General features: G+C 49.7%; 8 protein-coding genes across 8 annotated transcripts; 5 read left to right on the forward strand and 3 right to left on the reverse strand.

Moving 5' to 3' along the window:
- Positions 1-216: 216 nt before the first annotated feature.
- Positions 217-1,582, forward strand: BO87DRAFT_423064 (uncharacterized protein; the record flags this gene model as incomplete). Its single annotated transcript, XM_025627147.1, has 5 exons — positions 217-595; positions 747-864; positions 930-1,049; positions 1,113-1,177; positions 1,242-1,582. The coding sequence occupies 5 exons, from the start codon at positions 217-219 to the stop codon at positions 1,580-1,582; spliced, it is 1,023 nt and encodes a 340-aa protein (XP_025482925.1).
- Positions 1,583-3,833: 2,251 nt separating this feature from the next.
- BO87DRAFT_207311 (uncharacterized protein) lies at positions 3,834-4,619 on the forward strand. Its single transcript, XM_025618602.1, has one exon. It carries the CDS (start codon positions 3,911-3,913, stop codon positions 4,382-4,384), a length of 474 nt encoding a protein of 157 aa, XP_025482926.1. The 5' UTR covers positions 3,834-3,910; the 3' UTR covers positions 4,385-4,619.
- A 259-nt stretch (positions 4,620-4,878) lies between these two features.
- BO87DRAFT_423066 (uncharacterized protein) lies at positions 4,879-5,921 on the reverse strand (the record flags this gene model as incomplete). Its single annotated transcript, XM_025627148.1, has 3 exons — positions 4,879-5,106; positions 5,216-5,646; positions 5,720-5,921. 3 exons carry the CDS (start codon positions 5,919-5,921, stop codon positions 4,879-4,881), a joined length of 861 nt encoding a protein of 286 aa, XP_025482927.1.
- A 204-nt stretch (positions 5,922-6,125) lies between these two features.
- Positions 6,126-7,920, reverse strand: BO87DRAFT_456494 (GMC family oxidoreductase). Its single transcript, XM_025628728.1, has one exon. It carries the CDS (start codon positions 7,829-7,831, stop codon positions 6,170-6,172), a length of 1,662 nt encoding a protein of 553 aa, XP_025482928.1. The 5' UTR covers positions 7,832-7,920; the 3' UTR covers positions 6,126-6,169.
- Positions 7,921-8,424: 504 nt separating this feature from the next.
- BO87DRAFT_456495 (S-adenosyl-L-methionine-dependent methyltransferase) lies at positions 8,425-9,856 on the forward strand (the record flags this gene model as incomplete). Its single annotated transcript, XM_025628729.1, has 4 exons — positions 8,425-8,634; positions 8,728-9,006; positions 9,064-9,111; positions 9,167-9,856. The coding sequence occupies 4 exons, from the start codon at positions 8,425-8,427 to the stop codon at positions 9,854-9,856; spliced, it is 1,227 nt and encodes a 408-aa protein (XP_025482929.1).
- Positions 9,857-13,581: 3,725 nt separating this feature from the next.
- Positions 13,582-16,018, forward strand: BO87DRAFT_456496 (kinesin light chain; the record flags this gene model as incomplete). The annotated part of the gene is made up of 3 exons (XM_025628730.1): positions 13,582-14,656; positions 14,717-15,030; positions 15,065-16,018. Exons 1-3 carry the CDS (start codon positions 13,639-13,641, stop codon positions 16,016-16,018), a joined length of 2,286 nt encoding a protein of 761 aa, XP_025482930.1. The 5' UTR covers positions 13,582-13,638.
- Positions 15,815-17,189, reverse strand: BO87DRAFT_328411 (RNA methyltransferase). The gene is made up of 4 exons (XM_025620217.1): positions 17,081-17,189; positions 16,920-17,018; positions 16,573-16,865; positions 15,815-16,508 (listed from the first exon to the last, which is right to left on the reverse strand). Exons 1-4 carry the CDS (start codon positions 17,164-17,166, stop codon positions 16,264-16,266), a joined length of 723 nt encoding a protein of 240 aa, XP_025482931.1. The 5' UTR covers positions 17,167-17,189; the 3' UTR covers positions 15,815-16,263.
- Positions 17,190-17,335: 146 nt separating this feature from the next.
- Positions 17,336-18,633, forward strand: BO87DRAFT_413539 (putative Golgi reassembly stacking protein). Its single transcript, XM_025626577.1, has 3 exons — positions 17,336-17,559; positions 17,625-17,708; positions 17,761-18,633. Exons 1-3 carry the CDS (start codon positions 17,386-17,388, stop codon positions 18,541-18,543), a joined length of 1,041 nt encoding a protein of 346 aa, XP_025482932.1. The 5' UTR covers positions 17,336-17,385; the 3' UTR covers positions 18,544-18,633.
- The last annotated feature ends 3,926 nt before the right edge of the window (positions 18,634-22,559 follow it).

Raw genomic sequence — 22,559 nt, forward strand, 5'->3', positions numbered from 1 at the left:
CGCTAGATATGCAATTTTCCGATATAACTACTCCATTTCAAAAGCGCTCCCTGTCATGAGTTCTCCATATGTATCATACTTAACACATTCTCCTTCGCCTTTGCCTACAAGGTATATTTATCCCTCTCCGAAGTCACATTGTCCCTTCCTCCACCATTCTCGCTCTCAAATATACAGCCACATTAGCTATAGAAGCCAGATCAATCATAGGAAACAATGCCAGCTCTTACTCCTGAGCAAGTTGCCTTCTACAAAGCGCATTCTGGCGATGATTTGCGACCTAATGAGACCGCCTCTCTCGTATGTGGGCTCCTAGCGGCCATCGTCGCCATCGGCGCTCGTATCACGGCTCGGCGCATCTCGAGGGTCCAACTTGGCCCAGAAGATTGGACCATATTCGCAGCGATGGTTCGAGATTTGCACTTGCTGAGGCGTGAAGCATTCGAGATATTGACTTTTCTGCAGTTGGGCGAAATTACATACGGCGTTATATTCGCAAAAGCAATAAATAATGGCCAAGGGAGACACATCATTTTCATCAAGGACCTAGTGTCATTCAGCAAGGTGGGATGGCCTCCAGAACGTTTTGAGTTCGGTCAGTTGAATCAGTGAACAGGGATATGTTGCTGCCATAGTCAGCTACTCATATACCGTCATGTTGACGAAGATTTCGATACTAATATTCTATCGTCGACTCTTTCGATCTCGGTGGCTTATGGCTTGCTCATGGATTATTGGCATTATAGTTGTGATGTATAATCTGGCTGTCATTCTTATCGCCGGTCTTCAGTGTATTCCACTGTCAGATCTCTGGACGGGTGGCTTGTCGTGTATAAACACAGAGCCCCCCTTCACCGGACTAGCGTGAGTTCTCTTCCCCATCAACAATTTTGATGTCGATACTCATGCCTAACCTACTTGTGATCTAGTATCGTCAATATATTCACTGATTTGGCCATACTAACTTTGCCTGTGAAGCCTGTTCTCAACCTTCACATGCCAAAGGCTCAAAAAGTGCAGGTCCTGGGGATATTCTTACTGGGAGGCGTGTAAGGCATACATAGTCAAGCTTTGGGAAGGTATATTGACTAATCGTGAACTGCATGGTCCAGGGTTTGCGTCTTTGGTATTATTCGCGCCGTAGCAATGACGCGACTGAGTCTCGTCGATCCCACTTGTCAGTATTGATGAACACATACCATGCATAGCACACACACTCCATATCTGACACCTTTGTGCAGGGACGGCGGTTGGTGCGGCTATATGGTCATTTGTCGAAATATCCGTCGGCATCGTTGCAGCATGTTTGCCTTTGTTAGGGCCCCTCATCAGAACGAAAAGCACTGCGAGTCCGAACTGGTCCGGCAATGATGGGCAGGCGCCATCAGTGGAGTATAGCGCGGCACGACCAAACAAGACCAATTATGTAAGGCAGGACGAGATACCACTGGTAACTTTGGCAGGACATGACCGGTCGTCTCTTATCCAGGGCGGTGTTCCCGTATTGCCGTGGTCATCAAAACAGAGCACAAATCAGATCTTGGTCCGGAACGACATACAACATACTGTAACGTTGGCATAATTGAGGGGGGGGGGGGGCGGGCTGCGGCAGGATACAGCATATACTGAACAAGCCGTCCGTACCTTTCTTGTCGTTGCTGTTTTGTGTCACCCTGGTATACTGTGACAACGAAATGTGTACGAATTCATCTTTTATGCTGGCCGGATTCATCACGAAAATACTATGAATTTACTAAATCCAACAAATACTGTCCATGATGAGGTACTGTGCAATATGAAACACGTCACTAGATCCTATCCTTACTATCCTGGGGACACCGGCTCCATCCCAGCGGGCGTTGTTGTTGTTGTTGTTGTTGTTGTTGTTGTTTTTTTTTTTTTTTTTTTTTTTTTTTTATTTTTTTTTCTGGATATTGCTGGTTCTGCATGGGACTACTCCAGTCTTCCCATTTTGAATGTATATACTAGAGTCGAAGTAGGCAATAAGTGGGAACTTCACGATCTTAACCCTAGAATAGGCGTAGAGCCAGACATATCCCTTCCCCATACACCAGATGACCATTTCAGAATAATGTTGAAGGCACAATGACAGGGAATCTTTTACCAAGGAAGAGAGCTGGCGCACCTCTAATGTATACCGTATAAGCCGCTCGATCATCATTTACGCAGTCGAGTCCGTAACAAGTTTAGATTGCCTTAGGGATGGGCAGATATTTGCCCCAGACATTTCGGGGAGGGGGAATGGGTGCTCTTCGAACATCTGGAACTCACCCACATCCAGAATACCTATTATTATCGCGTTTCTCTGCGCCCAGACGCTGTTGTGTCCACAGGGATGTAGCTTTAGGTACGCCAACTCGGGCATTGCATCAGAGGGGGCAAGATTGCATGCAGCTGGCATCGGAGCAATGGCTTCTAAGCCGCTTTACCGAGCTCATAACCATGTCCCTGTCAACTAACCTGCTAGATATGACCCCACTGCTTGAAGGGCTTGAGATTCTGACTGATAGAAACATCTGTCTCTAAATCGGTCAGGGTGGTTGAGGGAACAAGTCCGAGCAAACCCGTCGCTCATTCACCTTGCCCTGGGAGTTTTGATCGTTAGTGTCATGCCGAGAGATAAAAGAGCAGCGAAAGGTATAAAGTCTGCCTAAATCCACCCCTTTCCTTCACTTTTCGTGCATCATCCAATTTCTCAACCTCAATTCAGAGTCTATTCCAGTCTTCAAACATAAACGAACCTCCCAAGTGCAATCTGCCTAGCTACCTTTATATCTCAACATGCAGTTCAAAGCTATTATTTCGTTTCTCATCCTGGGTCTGGCCTCTGTTGCCATTGCCTCCCCTTCTTCCAACGGTATAATATATCTGCTCCTATTGCAGATGATGGGAAACGCTGACAGAAAATGTTCAGAACAGAGAGATGCGAATGCCGACTTCGACAGTGTTGGTGATGCCTACTGAGATGTATTCTGAGGGAAAATGACAAGGGTTCAAGCAGATGAGGGAAGATGATATTGGGAATGTACCGCGTGCTTTCGTCTAGTGGATCGTCTGTGGTTTAGGTTGATGGAGATTGTCTGAATGAACACAGCCAGTAACAGCAAGGCGTATTATCCTTGTGCTTTGTCCTCTTCGGTAGCTTCCCGAGCAGATACTCTGTAGTTCTTCCAATAGTGAAGTCCTTGCCGCCTTAATTTGGAAAGAAACAGTTAAGACGTGAGTAATATGTTGTAGCTTCCAGGTATCATATGTATCTTTGCATTTGTAAAGCACGTCATATTCATCGGGCCTTTATATTACCATGAGTATTTCTGAGGATCTTGTATCCGTCACTGATCTACGTCCACCAATATCTTTGACGGTATCTTTGACGGCTCCTCTGCTCCAGTATGACTAGTGAAATGATCACCGAAATGAAACTAGGAGAATCAATGATGTTTCACCGAGAAGGAGCCCCGAAGTCGTATAGCATATACCCCACGAACAATCCCTGGAAGACATTTCGCCCATCACCAGATTCCAAACTTAGTATCTGGGGATGTCAAACATGGTTGACACGGAGAGGTCCAATCATCGGGATTCAATGAATTGCATGCCAAGTCCCTTGCACCCTATGCTGGAATCCCATCGACAGTAGTATACATGGACTTGATCGTCTAGCTGACAACGCAGTTGAGGCTTATTTCTCCACGGCTATGCTCGGTCAACAAACATCTCGGTCATGACATGCATACATCAGCTCTGGAATAGAATGGGGCCGGGGGCTGCAGTGTGCCTTGCTAATCTGTCACTTGAAAATTGGCGAGGCAAACATCGACAACCCAAGACATCGTCGGATTCTGTGTTTTCGGGCCACCCGCGCTATTAACGGCCATGATGCTAAGAGATGCCAAGAACCCGACACCGCAGACGCATTGGCGGCTACAACATCCGGTTTGCTTCCGAGAAGTCAAGAGATCAGGGCCGGGGGTGGGGTATCGCCCACTCTTTCCGGGTAGTGAGTATCGACCCTGCGCAAATGCTGTGCTGCGTTCGCGGCCAACAGATAGCTGATTGCGCTGCACATCAGCACTTTCAGCCCCCCTGGTGGGAGGCGTTGTGGAACCGCCCCAATCGTCGATCCACGGGTGTGCACGTCCAAGCGTCTCAGCTTACCACAAGAAAAGCTAACCCCCACCTTCTAACGTTCAATGCAGGTTCATATCACATCGCATGCAATAGTGACAAATGGAGGGTGGGGGGGCTGAGAGACGCCAGGGAAGCCACCACAGCAAAGTCTTTAGTCGGCAAACACTTACTTACCCCTCACTCTTGCCTAGCCAATGTTGGCTGTTTCGCACCCCTGGACTCCCCAGCGTGAATTACGCCGCTTGCCAAGTATAGCGAATTGTGATCCAGTTTGGTTTATGGGAGCTGAAAGGGCGATAAGCCCCTTACCAAAATTTCGGCTTCTCAACTGCTCTAGGATACACGCGACTCATGCACCGCGGCGGACGGGTGCAGGAGGTGAACCTCCCATTTAGAATTGGTCTTGCCGTACAGATACCCTTACTTCCAAGCATAGTAGGTCTGGACTACACTACATGGATGAGCCTTCATATCGACTGATTTAGCAAACAATACTTCCAGGATTTTCTTGTCACAGGGGCTCGACAACGCCGATCGGGGGAACCGCAAAGGATGTGCTGGATTTGCACACCAGGACGGAAGAGGGAAACAAAGAGATAATTCGAACAAAGGCAAAAAAGAATGAAAAGAACGAAAGAACAAAATACAAGGACATGGTGTGTCCTAGCTATGTCGAGGAAGTAGGAGACAGGCGCACATGTTCTTGGGTTCGCCAGGGTCCCCAGTTCAACCATGGAACGCGTTAGCCTCCAACCCATCCATCCCCGCGCTTTCACAATACCCAAAATGCTCCTTAAGCGGGATACCCGCTACGCTATCTCGGTAACAGGCAGATTTCTCAGTAGCATAGTCATGCAGCTGATCCCAGTCCCGGCATCGATGAAGCTGCCCATCACCAGCCCGGAACTCCCCAAACGTGAACAGTGGAGTGTTGTCGGCGTTACACTGAACAATCTAGGCCCTCGACAAGCCACTCGGGCCCTGTGTTAGTTGCACCATGTTCTTGCGAGTAGTGTCGGGGCAGAAGGAGTCCCCGAGGAGGTCTAGACCGGAGTGGACTCACCTGACGCAGATAATCAAAGCAATGTTCCATGTGATTCGATGGATGATGAGTATAGGGTCGTCTTTCGACAGCTTCCCAGAAGGTCAAACGGAGCATTTGCTGCCCAACCCCGCAGGGGAACATCATTAGCTCCACCAAACACCAAACGTCTCGATGGAAAAAGACAACATTGGAATTAGGAAATCGGAGACTCACAAGGCAGTGAAGCTGATGGTACGCCTCCAACAAATAGACCCCTTTTGAGTCGTCATCCGGCATAGTCATCGATTGAGGCCAATGGTTTTGCGCGGCCCATTGACGATCCACTGCAATGATGCCATGGGCAGGGTTGATAGCCGCCCACAGTTGGTCGGCGTCGCTGTGGTTCTGGGGACTGTACTCCGTGTTCCAATGGAATTCCTTCCAAGTGGTGCGTAAGACGTCGACTTGAGCTGGACGTATATTAATTACTTCTTAATCATATTGGGCCTTCTGTAATGAAGGGATGAGCGTATGAGTACATACCAAAGGCACTTGGTGCTGAGTCCGAAAGGAGCAAGCTCTGCACCGTATGGATGAACGGGTAGATGTACAAAAGTCCGGCAGCTGCTAGAAGCAAATACGTACGCTTCCTGTGGACCTCCCAACGAGACGGCTTGTGGAAGACACCTGATTGAGGCTGGTAGTCTTCTGTCGTGGAGAGAGATGTGTACCGTGAATCTTGCATGGCTAGGACGATCGGATATAATGAGAAATGGGATAGAAGCGCAAGGTGGAAGTGTAAGTAGGTTGGGAGGATTTCTTATGTAGCTTAGTGGCTGCGGCATAGTTTGCTAGGACGAGCACGGTGGTCCTGTTGCCAACAGTCACTACATAATTCGTGAACTAATAGGAACATTCGACATAAAAGCACAAAAGCAAATTCAATCTCGTTCATATTCCTATCTGAAAACTCTCTACACAACACAACATGACCTATTCTAAGAGTAGATCCGCCGCCTTCTCTGCCATTGCGTAGAGAATAGCCTGGTAGTGCGCCACAAGAGGGACAGGCACCACACTTGCATCTGCAACACGTAGCCCCTTGACGCCCTTCACTCGAAGTTGAGTGTCTACAACCTTCCCCATGGATGCCGAGCCACCTGGATGAAAGAAAGTAATTGCGCCATTTCTGATGTTCCTGTCAATTTCCTCATCGGTGGAATCAAGTCGAATCGGCTCATTGCCCGGTCGAGGAACCTCGGTATCCACAATATCGTGACCTTCGGGAGTGTCGAGCAGGAGCTTGGCCACTCTGCGTATTCCATCTCGGATAATCGCTCGGTCCACCGCCTTAGAGCAATAGTTCGGATCAATGACAGGAGCGCTTGCTGGATTCGCATCCGCAATGGTAATCTTCCCGCGTGCTGTCGGGGTCATCAAGAGAACAGCCGTACTGATATGAGTGCCATCCATGGCCGTCTCAAAACCGGTGACAGCTTGACTCATCGGTGCGTAGATGACGAGAATCTCTGAATGAGCAAATTTCGGATCCAAAAATGGATGGTCCTTGCTAGGCGCTTGTCCATCATCTTCTTGGAATGCCTGGATCAACGCGTCCGCAGGAGTCTGCAGGGTCACGTTCCAGTCATAGGGCACACCCATCCCATATGCTGGACTGTCCCAAAGGGGCGTACCCATAGAGAGACCTCGTTCAGGGTGACGAAGCTTCCACCACTGGGGAAAGCACATGTGGTCATGGAAGTTATAACCCACTTCCGGAGCGTTTACAAGCTGTGGGATGTTGTGTTTTGCCAGCTCTTCTGCGGGTCCAATCCCGGAGAGCATGAGAACCTGCGGGGTACGGTACGTTCCGGCCGAGATGATGACTTCTCTTGAGGCCCGGTATTCCTGTCCACCGACCACTGCAACTCCTGTCGCAACTTGCTGGCCAGCTTGGTCCTTGAGCAACACTTTCTCCACCAGGGTCTCAGTAACGATGGATATTCCCTGGTGTCTAGACAACCCGTATGCTTCGCTGGCAAGCTGACGTTGTCCGTCACGCCAGTTTTCTCCGAAGTGGGCTAAGCCGAGCGCATTACCGGCATTGGCATCGGGATTGAACTCAACCCCAATTCGCTCCCAAGCAGAACGGACCGGTTCCTTGAGGGGGTATTTGCGGTCGGGGCTGGTCAGAGCGACAATTGTGTTGGTGATGGGGCCGCTGGTGCCGTGAATGGCCGGGTCGGCGTTGGGATCGTAGTGTGTCTCAACACGTTTGAAGTATGGGAGTAGACCATCGTAGCTCCAGCTGGAGTCCCCAACCAGGTTTGCCCACAGGTTGTAATCAGCAGCGTTTCCACGGGTCCAGGTCCCATAATTTATCGCTGTGCCTCCGCCCAGTGCTTTGCCCGCGGCGTTATAGCATTCGCGGTTGTTGAGATGTTTCTGCGGCACGGTGGTGTAGTCCCAGTCCAAGGGGGAGTGGTGGGATGCAAAGCATGCCAGAGGAGTGCTCGTCAGAGGGTGATCGACCACGTTGGGTCCAGCTTCGATGATCAAGATTCGAAGTGACTCATCTTTCTCAGCCAAACGACCGGCCAAAGCACAGCCCGTGAGACCTCCACCGACAATGATGTAATCGTAGGTGTCAGGCATGGTTGGAATCCGAGAATGGATGAGGAGGTTGAGTGTGAGGAATTGGAGTACGTGGATCACAAATATATGGTGAAAAAAAAAAAACAAAAAAAAGGGTAAATGGCGCTGCTGGGAAACAAGAGAAAATTGCACGGTTGATGGAGGTATTTAACTGTTCATCTCAGCCCAAGCTGACCAGGTCAGAAAGGCCAACACGGCTACGGGATCTCAAAGTAGGACATACCGACCCTGTTGGACGGTAGTAGTATGAGACCAATGTAGAGTGATGAGAAATGATTGGCTTTCGGGCAGCAGTACACTCCGTCGTACAGAGACTAATCTGAGCAGACAAACAAAGAACCACAACCCCCACCAGTCTGAACTAGTGACAGTAAGCCACAAACAATGCGCCTCATCCCCTGTCGCAGCCCAATACTGACCGGCCTTGTTCGGCTTGCATGAGCCTACCTACGCATACCAATCCCGACGATCGTTAAGTTCATTACTCCAGTACTTATAGCGATGCATACATCTTCTTACAGTATGAACCTGGTCAGACACTACATGCTTACAACATACACATTAATACCTCGCGCGAACAAAATCCAGCAATAATGACGTCTGAGATTGGACGGTTGGCGTCCATCATTTCCCGTGCTGTAGTTACCCTCGAGGTATCGCTCACGGAAAGGAGCGACTTACCGGAAGCCTCTGCTGTTGGATCTGGAAGCAAAGAAGTACTGGCAGCAAAGGCCGACGCTATAGACGCATGTATGGAGTTGCTGGACCAATTGCAAGGTCCGTCGAAATGCATGATACCATTGGTAAGTTGGCAATATCTCAAATCCGCTGCCATAAACCAGAAAAGCACGATAGTAGACGAGATAGCCAAAGACCATTGTTGATACAAGTCATAGTGGAATGGTGCAAGTTTGCAGGCTATTTCCCGACATCACATTGCGAATCATGTCCCGATGCACGGGGAAATATCCTACCAGGACCTCGCCCGGGCATCAGGTGTTCCGGTCAATGAGTTGAAACAATATATCCTTTTTGCAATTATCCACCACCGACTATTTGTGGAGAAACGAAAGGGTTATGTCTCTCATTCAGCTGGCTCACGCTCTCTTCAAGAGAACCCCGGTGCGGTTGCTGGTGTATTACAGCTCGATGAATGGTACAGCGCCTTTTCACGAGTGAGCTCTCTCCCTACCTATCCTCATTTTGTGTATCTTACTAAGCTGCATATGAAGACTGTCGACGCGATGGATCAGTTTCCGGGGCATAAGCCAAACGAGACCGTATGTCCCGTGTACACTGGCTTAGGCAATGACTCAACTAACCCGGACCTGTCAGGGATATGCCTTGAGCCATGGAAATCAAAGTATTTTCGATTATCTCAGCGACCGACCGGCCAAAGCAAAGCAGTTCGCTGATGCGATGCAGTTCTATACGGTTGCCATACCCGAAGCGTCTCCCAGCTTTCTTCTTCAAGGGTATCCTTGGGGCGACCTTCCACGGGGATCGGTTGTGGTAGATGTGGGAGGAAGCGACGGCCACGTTGGCCGGCTCATTGCGCAGCATTATCAGCACATTAATGTTGTCGTTCAGGATCTCGAATATGCCGCGGCAGACTTCCAAGCCGCGGCAAAGGAAGACCGCAACATCCGGTTCGACGTCCATGACTTTTTCTCCCCTCAGACAGTCGTCGCCGATGTCTACCTTTTTCGCTGGGTGCTTATGAACTGGGCAGACGAGTATGTTGTGCAGATCCTGCAACAGCTGGTACCTTCCTTGCGACCGGGTGCCAAGGTACTGGTGAACGAGAGTCTTTGCCCTGAAAGTGGATCGCTGCCATTAGCTATGGAGAGATATATCAGATGGATAGATCTGTTGATGCTTGGAGTATACAAATCGCGTCTCAGAGACGAAGAAGACTGGGTTGCATTGTTCAAGCAGGCTGATGCGGGATTTGACTCTATTCAGTGTTCCATGGTCCCGGGTTCAGCAATGGGTATTGTTCAGGCAATCTGGCGAGGTTTCTGAGTCTGAGTCTTCGGATAATGGCTAGTTGAGATATACACGAGTAACTTCTTTTGATCTGTTTTACATTCTTTAATTAGTAGTCGACTACTTCTAGCAGTACTTATGGATCCGAGATACGGGGAACCCAGCATGTGTTGATAAGTCCTATATATATATATGGCATGGTTTCAAAAGCCCTCATATCCTACTCAGAAACAGGATTTGTTCTTACACTGTGCCAGATTGGTTCTTTTTTGCTCCTTCTCCCTGGGATCAGGAAGGCGCATCTTGTTTCCGAGCCTGTTCGACAAAGGGGAGTATATACACCCTCAGCTGCATCCAAGGCGGGGATAAAGGCGCTACGCAGCGCTTCCAGCTACGGCCTCTCGCAGGTCAGTTATTCCAATGGTTCAGTGGGCTGAGGTAATTAGCTGTCTAATATTGCCCATCTAATGACTAACCAGTGGCCGGCTAAAGATCATTGCAATTCCAGCATCGAGCCCGAAATATACCCCTCTCCTGCGGCGCCTATTGCAGCCATGTGGTTGGAGGACGAAACAACGAGGCTGTGTCTCCCACCACCTGGATAAATAGTTATCAGCCTCGAAGAGATAACACACTATGTATTCAGTATTCACTACGGTCAGGGTCTCCACGAAGCTTAGGTATCTATGCCAGTACATCGCCTCCTATCGCAACCTTTACTCCTTTACCACCTCGCGTCTTCGTCCCGGATGGAGGTGCATCCGCATCACCTTCATGCAACTCTCCAATAAATAGCAGGCAAGATTTGATTAATTAGTTATCATGGATTTAGTGCCTTGGTCAGCTCAAGTCCCCCCAACTTAGATGATGCAGTTGCTTGCCAGTTGCTAACTGTCTCTTTGCGTTGAATATATATTTCATCTCACCGCATACATATGGTCCCGAAACAGCAGGGTTTCCAAGTCTTTCCTAGGAAGCAGCTTCGTCGTGTTACCATAACTCTAACACAATCGTAATATCAACTTCGGCTCTCGTTGCTGACCCCCTTCTTTCATAACGGGGCCGGTAACAGCTGCAATGGCTCCACAGTCTTTCGCAGGCATTTTGATCTCAAAGCCTTCATCAGAATGGAGCAGCAGAAGTGGTGTTGATTCAATGATTTGTATGTAGAACGTATCTAGAAATTCAAGACAATTGAGGAAGAGAGGTGATGTAGGCAGGACATTGTAGGAAGCTAGATGATGCCTGGATACAGCGAATGTCAAAAACATTATATAATACTACCTACCTCTAGCAAGGACATAATTGCTGCCTGTATCATTGTCCACATAATGACCAGATAAACGGTAACTTGTTCCATTAACAAGCTTTCACACCATCCAAGGCGGCTCTACTCAGTAGCTCTGCGGCCGTCACCATGGGTATGCTTGTTTGTGAGCCATCCTCTTATAACTTTTACTTTGTACGATACTCTCTTTGTCCTCTTCCTTCTTACCGACATCATCCAGTGAGCGCGTACCCTTAATACATGTCGCATCTCTGGGGTCAAAGCTGCGCATAGCATCCTCTCCTGAGGCGCGAAAGGTGGGGGGCTAACCCATCCTTCTCCAATGGAAATATTCCTTGTCACCCAGCTCGCCTTGTTGCTATGGCATTCCTTCGTAGTTGAGGACCCCACCAGGTTGAGGATCCTCCAAGCAGATTAGTTCAGAGTAACTGGCCTTCAATAATGGAGAAGTATCTTGCACTAACTGGATAAGGAGAAGTTCTGGGAGTTGGCAGGACTAGTGGTCAAGTGTCCGGTCTGTGCAGCAACAAAGCTACCTATCCGCTCACACTGGAGCTTTAGGGCTACCCAAGTATCCATCAGCGGCGCCACACAACTCACCTGTTCCTCTCTTGCTTCGAAGAGTAAATTAACCACAGCCACAGCACGGGCGCTAGATTCTTGTACATGATGCAGTTAAAGCTAATATTATAAAAAATAAAAATATAAATACAGTCATCACAATCAAGACACTTTGAATTTATCAATTTTAAAGAGGTAGATTCAGGAGTAAAAGACATCTTTAAAAAATATCAAGAATTAGTAGAATTTGTTAAATCTTACGCGTTTGTGAGCTCCAACTTCAACGCGTGGCTATATCAAGCAGGCGGTATTAGGTGAGGTACTCACCGCTTCAAGGATTCAGATCCCTGCACCTCTCCACCATACTAACAAAACCACCAGGGTGTCAAACCCTAGGATCGCTTCCCTGTCCCTGTCAGCTTAGCTTCACTAGTATACGTACCGCTGAACTGGGTTGAGGGGTATCAGGCCGATGACTATCTAAGGACAACTGGTCTTGGACGAGAGAAGAGAAGTAAGGCCGAATAGTGCCGCGCAGCTATTCGTAAGTGCGGACGAGTGTTCTGTAGCTAGGCTTCCAAGTGTATGGTTACTTTAAGACAGTGTTATTGAGCACAAAGAACAGAACTAGCTAAGTACATGAAAGAGTGTCCTTATATATCCTATCTTTCGTATACCATGTCATACACCATTCAGGGTAGATCGATGGTCGACCCTGAGGTTCCCGTATACCCTGAGTATACCTTTGATGGTAGGTCCGATGGTAGGCGGTCACGTGATGTGTGGCCATTCTGGGCGTCGTAATGGCAGTCCGAAGTTATACTAAATATCAATTTGGCTTTGCTCGAGCGCTGCCTTTATCGGCGCTTTCTGCCTGACGGGTCCGCCTTATTAGTAGGTTAACTAGCAGGGGTCCGCAACACGGGGTCAACCGGAGTAGTCCGGCGCCCGTACTTGCAAAATCCCGATGCTCATGCAGGAGTAAAGTGGTCCGGCAGGAGGCGAAACAAACTGTGGCAATCTCATTGGAGGCGTGAGGCAACGGGATGGAAGACTCCACTTCACGGAGCAGTCCTTACGGGTGATTGGAGTAGCAACTACTGCTCTGGTAGACAGTACTTCCGTCTCGAGGTGTCCGAGTCCTATACTGGCTGGCTGAAGGCCCTATTTACCGCGTACTCTGTTTTCGGGCGACTGAGTCAAAAGATCTTGTGAAATATACCTATCCGAAGTGTCGGTGGTGGTCAGGTCTACCTGCAACCTACTACTGGAAATGCATATCAAGGGGTTCGTTGGTGCGGTTCAATCTGATACAGAGGCACAGAAAAGCGACTCACTCACCTCTACTTTGCTCAACCCTGTGTCTTTGCGGAAGATTATTGATGTTGTTCACTTCGAGTGGTGTGGCGAGACCGGTGATGTGGAGTACTGTCCCTGAGTATTCCATAGATTGTACACAAACGCTACCAAGCCGGTTATAAGTCCTGTCAGTCAAGTTATTACAACCTACACTCAGACCAAGAATATCTTGAAGGTATGGCAGTCAGAATCTATCTGCCAGGGAGCGTAAATACGGCACCTGAACATTTGTTCCGAGAGAAGGATATATGATATACGGGCTAAGCTGCGCCGAATACGAGGGATGAAGGCGCAACGCAGTGCGTTCAGGTACAATCGCCAGCAAATAAGAATATTCCATTTAACGATTCCAGTGACCCTAAATCTCTCATTTGATAAGTAATCTCCTGTAAATTGATTTTTTCGATGCCAAAATTAACCCCAATTTCCCCCTCTCCCGTGGCGCCTAATACAGCCTTGTGGTTGGTGTATGCAACAACGAGGCTGAGGCCACAGTCCTCAGTCCCCCACAAACAAAGACAAGGACTTCTGACCTCACAAGGATAATATACTACATGGTTGGAGTATTTGATATAGGGCGTGCTGGCTTGAATTCTACCATCGAGGCCAAATGCGCCCCAGAAGCCGTGACGATTTTACAATCGCGATCATTTGCGCTCTTCCCTTAGAGGCAGACGCCGTCGAAGCGCTTTTTGATGAAACATATGATCGACTATGCAGATACTACGGTAAGCAGAAAGGCGATGTTAATGCATATCTCAATGGAAGGGTTGGTAAGCACAATGTGGTTCTTTGTTATATGCCAGGAATGGGAAATTGTAGTGCAGCTAGTGTCGCCTCAAGCTTGAGGGTTAGCTACACCAATGTTCAACTGGCCCTGGTTGTTGGAATATGCGGAGGTGCCCCAACGACAGCCAATGGTAGGCATATATATCTTGGAGATGTAGTCATCAGTGACGCCCTGATCGAATACGACTTTGGCCGACAGTACCCTGGGGGTTTCCAAAGAAAGACCGGTGTCAATGACACGCTAGGCAGACCTAGTCGAGAGATCCGATATCGTTTAAACGATCTGAGGAAACCCCTTGTTTGTGCCAAATTCCATTCCCAGATAACGCAATATTTCGAACAACTACAGGGAATGGAGGAAGGGTGGTGCCACCCAGGTATTGAGGATTTCCTCTTTAACAGTGCATATCTACACAAGCACAACAAAAGGGATGTTCATTATGATGGCGACTGCACTCTATGCAGTCGCCCAAGTCAGATCTGTGATGATGCGCTGGGAAGTAGCTGTGATGATCTTGGATGTGACCAAAGTCAAGTCATACGTCGTCGACAGCCCTCTTATTTGGACCAAGTCTCTGCGCATATCGGAAGAGTTGCTTCCGGTGATATGGTCATGAAATCTGCCCAACATCGTGACGCGATCATCGAGAGGGAAAAGGTGATCGGTTTTGAGATGGAAGGAGCAGGAGTATGGGACAATGTTCCCTGCATCATAATCAAGGGGGTCTGCGACTATGCGGACAGCCACAAAAACAAATTATGGCAAGCCTACGCTGCAGCGACTGCCGCCTCCACCGCAAAGGCTTTCTTAGAACACTGGACGTCTCAGGCACAGGAAAGTGAGTACACTGAGGATCTCCTGGTTGTGCTTCGTACTTACTGACTCTCTCGTTCCATAGGCCTCTTGGACACCAGTAATACTTACCACTTCATGGTCCCGTTTTCGAGAAATCCACGCTTTCTGGGTCGCAAAGACAAAATCAAACATTTATGGAGCTTACTTTCGGCACCGGAAGGACCAAGAAGACTCGCTATTACAGGATTAGGAGGTATTGGTAAGACGCAAATAGCGCTGGAGCTGGCCTATCTAATGCGCGAACATGATGCTGAATGCTCAGTATTCTGGATACCAAGCACCAGTGACGAAGCTATCGAGCAAGCTTGTATAGCCATTGCGCAACAGCTGGGGATCCAGTATACCAAGCCAGATGAGGTGAAGGAACGACTCAAAAGAATACCTATGCCAGGCGAGCGAGGAGTGGGTATTGATCTTCGATGGCGCCGATGACATGGATATGTGGATGAACGGCAACGGTACAACTGCGTCTCTCAGGGATTTCCTTCCCTCCAATAGACGCGGCCGCATCATCTACACTACTTGCAACCGGAAATTAGCTGTGAAGCTTGCATCGCGTGATGTGATAGGTGTGGGAGATCTTGATGAAGTGGTCGGAGTGGAACTAATGGAGAAAGCCTTAATCCAACAAGATCTGGCTCAAGATAGGAATGCTGTGGCCTATCTTGTGAAGCAGTTAGCCTTCCATCCAAAGGCTATTACACAAGCTACCGCATATATGAACGAAAATTGGATAGGAGTGTATGATTATCTGATGCTTCTCCACGAGCAGGAAGGAGACGTCGTGGAGCTTCTGAGTGAGATTTTCGAAGATTATGGGAGCTACGAGGCTTCTGACAATCCAATAGACCTGACTTGGTTTGCCTCGTTTCGTCAAATCGAGAAGCTTGACTCGCTGGCTGCCGAGTGCCTCTCACTTTTGGCCTGTCTAAGTCATCAAAGTATACCGGAATCATTTCTTCCACGACCAGTGTCGAGAAAGAAGATGGTTGAAGCACTTGGGCTTCTAAGTGCCTATTCATTCATTACCATACTACCAGGTGATAAGTGCATAACCATGCATCGTCTGGTGCATCTAGCAGCTCGGCATTGGTTGAGGAGTCAGGACCGCATGGAACTTTACACGCACAAGGCAGCAGAGCGGCTGAGTGAAGCCATGAACAACGACCATATCAACCAAAAGCATCGGAGACAATACGTACAGCACGCTGAATTTTTACTTCATGAACTTCATAGTATGGCAGTCCAGGCGCAATGGAACATGCGTATCAGGTCTGGTGGTGATGAAAGGGGAGCAGAAGAAGAGGAACTGCTTGTGCAAGGAACGGATACATTATCCCCATAACCTGGAGCCATGAGATTGGAAACGCATGTAGCATACAGAGAGTACTGCATTAGCATAGTCAAGACCAGCAGACTGGCGAATTCAGGAAGATAATGGGGTATGACAGTGATACTGGCGATGATAGTGTACACGTAACGATATCCGAGGACTCCAGGCAATGTTCGAAAGGTTGTCCGATACAAGGATGAAACGAGACAGGAATATATGGAACAGAAAAGAAAGAAAAGAAGATTATGTGAACAGCGTCATTCAAGGTTAAATCCACCATAGTAAACGCACAACGCCTTGCTAGCACCTTCCATGCAGTAATGCATCACCACTGACTTTTGACCCTCCTTGACAATCTTCGCCATCTGCTTGACGTCCGATGTCCGAGGAAGATAGAGAACCATGTGTTCTGTGAACATAGAATATTCATTGTAAAGCTTTGCGAGGGAATACGGCTCCATGGTACTCAGGTTAAACACCGTGTCGGAGCGATACCCGGGGCCTATAACGGATCAGCTGGCTTACAAGAAACCTAAAGGGTGTAAGGGGAAACTATGGGCACATACCACCCCATGGCGGACTTGCAAACAAGACACTGTACAGCGCCAAATCCTTCAGCTGATTCTTGATAATCTCAAAACAATCACCCTCAAACCAGGTGATCTTGTCCGCCACGCCGTAGATCTTGGCGTTGTGTTTGGCGCACTGCAGGACAGCGGGATTCTTCTCGATAGCGTAGACGCGCTTCCATCTACCAGACAGCGCGAAAGCGATGGAGTTGCCGCCCGCCCCAGCAAATGCATCTACCAGGATGCTGCGTCCTGCGGGGGCGGACTGTGCCATGTGTTCTGCTATTTTGCTGCATGAATGTATTAGTTGCTTAGCTCCTGTCAATGACAAAGAGAACACATACTTTGCCACAGGCTCGGGTGTTACTCCAAACCAGGCATCATCTGTCAGCCAGACCCCCTCATCGTACTTGGAGAAGATCTTGTAGCGTTGCGCCCAGTAGCTGTTCCGCAGTGTTAGTCGATTCCAGTTCCGCAACACATGTACGAGGGATGATGGTATTACTTCTGAATATCCCACGGCACCTCGCCAAGATCATTATAATGATGTACTTCCTCCGGAGGAACCTCCACGGTAGGGTCTCGAGCCATGATCGCAGTATAAATGAGAGTTGATCAAGGACTGAAGCTAAAGGCGGAGCGCAATCGCATCGCGACGATTATCAGCCATTGCGATAAGCGATAACCGGTGTTTGCAATGTTTGCAGCGCCGGGCAGCTCTCCACGTTGCGCATCTGGCTTTCCTCCGCACTGCCCAATGCTCTAATCCTCGCTCCCCACACAACACATACCTCCTTCCTCGCAGCAGACATGTTCGGGGCTCTTAATCGGTTTATTGGCTTGGATGCCGAGCCTACCCGACAGGCGCGGGCTCAAAGCACCAGCGACAACTCGTTTGGGTTCCAAGTCCTCCGCAACAAGGATGCGGAGCTCCCTCTGGAGCCGTGGTTCGATTTCATTGTCGGGATTAATGGGCGGTTAATAGTGAGTAGACTTGACTCCTCAGACAGGGCTGTCTCTATGCGCCGGCTGGACTAACTACCTATTAGGAGGACCCCGACCCCAACCTCTTCGCTACGGAAGTGCGCAACTGCGCCGGATCCAGCGTGACCTTTGAAGTCTGGAGTGCCAAGGTACAAACAAACCCAATAACCTCCTCTGTACTCGACTAATCCCATCATATAGGGTCAAAAAACACACACCGTCTCCATCCCCGTCCCCGCATCCAACCCCGACCTGGGTCTGGCCCTCCAACTAGCCCCCCTCTCCTCCACCCAAAACATCTGGCACGTCCTCTCGATCCCATCTCCACTCAGCCCCGCCTACCGCGCAGGTCTCCTTCCACACTCCGACTACATCATCGGCACTCCGAGCGGGACATTACGTGGGGAATCAGCACTCGGGGAACTCGTCGAAGACCACTTGAACCGCACACTAGTCCTATGGGTATACAACAGCGAGTTTGACGTGGTGCGCGAGGTTGAGCTGGTGCCTACACGGGGCTGGGGAGGTGAGGGAGCGCTAGGTGCGGAATTGGGCTTCGGAGCACTACACCGGTTGCCAGTAGGGTTGGGCGAGGAAGTCGAGGGACCCGGCGAGGTGGTCTTCGAGACACGGGATGACGGCTCATCCGCGCCGGTAGTGGAAGCTCTGGGTCAGGGACCTCCGCCATCTGGGCATTTCCTCGTCCCGGCTAATATGACCTCCCCTCCGCCGTTGTCGGGACCTCCTAGGAATCTGGCGGCGTCGCCCGCTAGTCACTCGTCTGCGGGTCGGCGGCATAAGACGCGTCATACCGGGTCAGCTGCGGCAGTTTCGTTTGATGACTACTTTGCGGAGGGCGAGCAGAAGAGCAAGGAGCAGGACTTTGCGCCATCCCGCAGGGGAACGCCGCTACCGCCTCCGCCCAAGGCTGGCGTGCGGTCACCGCCTAGCTCGGGCAGTCCGGCGCCAGCGGCTGCCCAATAGACTAGGGCTAAGAGATCAATTGTGTACAGTAGTCATGAAGATCGGTTATTATGATGGCCTAATAAAACCCGGTATGCATTATTACCCAGTAACTAGGCCACAATTGCATTGCTGCATCACGAAAACGATATCTAGTTGATTTCTCATTCCCAATTCCGATCAAGGCGTGACTTGGCGGCGTTCATTTTGACATTCAGTCACGGTGATCCAACTTGTAGTCTTGCAGATTGGCCATATGGCAAGGGTACCCGATTAAACAATCTCAGGCGTTATCCCAACACTTATGTTTGATCTACTGCCTTGAGCACATTGACCACAGCTTCATGGCCGGCCTGCTGTGCAATCTCCAAGGCGCTTTGGCGATTTCTATCCACTTGAAACAGTTCCACCTCTGGAGTACTGGCCAAAATGGCCACAATGCTCGCATGGCCCATCTTCGCCGCAATCCCTAGCGGAGTATACCCCTCTCTATCGCGCTGGTTGAGCTGGATGCCAGGGCAAGCTACCAGCATCTGCACGAGACTTGAGCTCCCACTATACGAGGCATTCCAAAGAGGAGTTCCGCGGGAATAGGATGCAATCGGAATATGATTCACATCCGCACCGCTGTCGATCAGAATCTTGACAACGGCGTCATGCCGGCGCTTAACGGCTGTCGACAGGGGTGTTGCAGCATTAGGATGTCCCCTATTGATATTCACTCGTCTAGTAGCTACTAGAGTTTGAACGATATCGCTGTGGCCATTTTCTGCAGCCTTCAAGAGCGGCGTATATCCCGTATAATCAGGGCAGTCCACATCAACCCCATGAGTGCTTGCCAGGATACTGACAACCTCAGTATGGCCATTGTTCACAGCGACCCACAGCGGCGTTGTACCGTTATAGCCCTTGCTATTGAGATTCACCTGATCGGCGGAGATCAGGATCTGGACTACTTCCACGTGCCCCTTGGATGCCGCTACCCAGAGCGCTGTCATGCCGTAACTGCCTGGGAAGTTCAGATCGACCCCCTTCGTATTAGCTAAGACCTTGACAACGCCACTGTTACCACCGTCCGCAGCCGCCCAGAGTGGTGTTACGCCTTGATGATCCCTCCGATTAAGAAGGACCCGACCGGTAGAGACGAGTATTGCCACAATTTCGTCATATCCTTCCTCAACAGCTCGCTGCAGAAGAGTCGTGCCATCGTGGCTTTGCCGATCGACGTCAGTTCTTGCGATTGCAACCAATAACCTGACGATACTATCGTTGCCGAGATGGATGGCTGCTTCTAAAGGGGTGTCTGCTCCAACTCCGCTGTGGTTCGGGTCTAGATTTTCCATTGTTATCATAGCTTGGATGACGTCTTCGTGACCGTTCAATACCGCTCCGCACAGTGCCGAAAGACCAGCCTTGTTGAGATGATTAATATTCACTCGGTCCGAGCTCCCCAGGTATTTGACAATGTCTGTATAGCCTTTCAAGGCTGCAACACAAAATGGCGTTTCCCCACGAGCGTCAGGCACGTCCAGCTCATAGTCCTGATGTTGGCAGATTGACTGGACAACTTCCATGTGCCCATTAGCGGCTGCTAGCCATAAAGGGGTCTCCCCGTTCTTGTTGCCCATTGACACGGCATGAGAGCCTTTCTCCTCTAACCGCGCCTGTTCGAGAAGAAGATGAAATATTTTTGCATGGCCCTTGTTTGCGGCAGCCAGATGAAGGGCCGAGTCTCCGGATGGAGCCATGGCAATAATATCGGTGTGCGGGCCCGACAGAAACATTGGGATCGCTTGCACAAAGTTGAGGAGCGTAGCGGCTATTAGGGGGGTATAGCCGTCGGAATCCCTTTGGTTCCGATTTACCCGGTCACAGCCAAGAAAGCATTTGGTCATTTCGACATCTCTCATGAGTATTGCAGATGTGAGAGGTGACTTTCCTGACGGACCTACCACATTAGGATCCACAATATCGCTCTGCAACAGGGACTCAACAACAGCGATATGTCTCCCATTGATGGCCCAGAAGAGCGGGGAATGTCCGAAAAGGTCGTCGGTATGCCGAGCACCACGGGCGAGGAGCCAGTCAACAAGCACCAGACTCCCGCGCTGACAGGCATGTGACAACGGTGTCTGTCCAGAGGAGTCAGGTTTGTCATAGCCATGGGTGTCTAATATGGTCATCAGGAGTTTATTTAGGTGTGGCGTGTTGAGGTCTAGATACCAGATATGCTCCTGCCACCAGGCCACTGCATATTGGTAAAAGGCCCAGGGCACGGCGTCACTTGCCCTGGAGGCTTGCAGGCGTTGCAATAGACTATAACCGACTTCCGTATCCTTACTCCTCTTCATTTTCAGCAGCTTCAACGCAATTCCTTGGGATTGGCCACGAGAGGAAACTGCTGAATGGATCACTGCCGTTGTCACCGAGATAGAGCTGATTTTAGGTGTCTTAACCGCTGACAATTGCTTGTGGAAGTTTTCGTAGCTCAGGTATGTCGCAATAGTCTCTGCCATGGTTTGACCTGCAGGCATCAAACCGCGATGGCTTTTACGGTGATCATAAAGAAATGTTCTCACACTATGGTGCACCATGCGAATACTCCAGTCTTCTTCATCTACAGTAAGTAGACCCCCACAACAAGCCAACGTGGAATGTATGTCATTGAGTATCCTTGCGGGGTCCCAGAAGGTCTTCCAGGGGATGACACTAAGGGCTTCTCTCATTTCCTCTGTGGTCAGTGGCCTGCACGCGGTCGCAACCAGATCCAAAATCTTGGATTGATACGTGGTCCCGGAAAGGCTAGACCTTTCCAGTATCATCGTGTATAACGCTGAAGGATCTTTAGGCAGATTGGCAATTGCCTCTCGTATATCTGCGTCTGTCCTCTCAAGACACAGAGCTTCTATCTGCAGAGCCACCCACAAGAACATGCCCTCCGCTCCTCGGGAGAGGCTATCTCGAACGTCGAGGACAAGGGCAGGGTCGTGTATTATGAGCTTCCCAGATTCAAGACATCTCTCTAGTTCGGCGTTGATGAAGGCATCTATGTCAGATTTGTTGGCTGTCACGGACCAACATCGCTGATTTTGAAGTTGTTTGAGTTCTTGCAGAGAATCGGCAGGCTCCGGCCTGACAGACACGCACAATGCAAGCTTGATCAATTTTTGGATCTCCTGTAAAGACTCCAGAATAACCTGTCGCACTTTTCCGTCGCAATGCATAAGGCCATCAAGTACGAAAAGGGCCTCGAAGTGCGGCGGTAGCAGATGTCTTAGTAAAGTAAGAATTCCGTCAACCTCGAGTGATTGTTTGTCTCCCAGGACATCCCGTGCGGAGTCGAGATCGCTTTCTGATTGCAGCAGCTGTCGCGCTAGAGAGCCTATAACTGTTTTCGGCGTTAAGCTCTGCGTCGAATCGTGTTGGCAGAAGAAATACGCCACCACTGCTTTCCTTTCCGAATCCAAGTTCAAGTCATCCACCATATTGGCGAGAATCACGGATTTTCCCGATCCTAGCTTGCCTGTACATACGAGTGTACGCGACTGCAGCCCTTCAGAACCTCGTGGGGCCTTCCACTGCTTATAGACCATTGAGGTCTCCAAGAGAGTGGTAGCACCGAGCTTGCGGATCCGCTTCCAGTCCTGTTCGTAGTCGTAGGTGGAGCACGCATCCAGTACGCGCTGGCGCGCTCTAAGCCTCCTTGCGTGGGATTGAGATTCAAAGCGTCTCGCGACCCGAGATCTAAACCATGAACTGTCTTCGGCCACCAGGGATAGTTGCTGAACCATCTGTAGGTTCACTTCTTCTTTGATGGCGGTAGCCCAGATCTCCAGGTCAGATTGGTAGCCTTTCAGAGCAGACGTGAACGTAGAAACCCACTGGCCTATAGCCGTCTTCCGACTCAGTTTCATAGCGTGATGGCATAATTGCACGACAACAATGAAATATTCCAGCATTGATGTTCTGAGACGTTGCGATGTAGGATAGACGGCGCCCATTAGTTGATAGCGAGGTGCAGAGCGGCCCACGGCCAT

The sequence above is a fragment of the Aspergillus neoniger genome (genome assembly GCF_003184625.1).
Source record: "Aspergillus neoniger CBS 115656 unplaced genomic scaffold BO87scaffold_6, whole genome shotgun sequence".
In the NCBI taxonomy this organism is placed as follows: Eukaryota; Fungi; Ascomycota; class Eurotiomycetes; order Eurotiales; family Aspergillaceae; genus Aspergillus; species Aspergillus neoniger.

Coding starts and splice junctions, on each gene's coding strand:
- BO87DRAFT_413539 (XM_025626577.1), top strand. CDS start 17,386: ATGTTCGGGGCTCTTAATCGGTTTATTGGCTTGGATGCCGAGCCTACC. Junction 17,560..17,624: donor GGATTAATGGGCGGTTAATA/GTGAGTAGACTT, acceptor ACTACCTATTAG/GAGGACCCCGACCCCAACCT. Junction 17,709..17,760: donor TTGAAGTCTGGAGTGCCAAG/GTACAAACAAAC, acceptor CCCATCATATAG/GGTCAAAAAACACACACCGT.
- BO87DRAFT_207311 (XM_025618602.1), top strand. CDS start 3,911: ATGCCAAGAACCCGACACCGCAGACGCATTGGCGGCTACAACATCCGG.
- BO87DRAFT_328411 (XM_025620217.1), bottom strand. CDS start 17,166: ATGGCTCGAGACCCTACCGTGGAGGTTCCTCCGGAGGAAGTACATCAT. Junction 16,866..16,919: donor ACACCCGAGCCTGTGGCAAA/GTATGTGTTCTC, acceptor ACATTCATGCAG/CAAAATAGCAGAACACATGG. Junction 16,509..16,572: donor TGCAAGTCCGCCATGGGGTG/GTATGTGCCCAT, acceptor GATCCGTTATAG/GCCCCGGGTATCGCTCCGAC.
- BO87DRAFT_456494 (XM_025628728.1), bottom strand. CDS start 7,831: ATGCCTGACACCTACGATTACATCATTGTCGGTGGAGGTCTCACGGGC.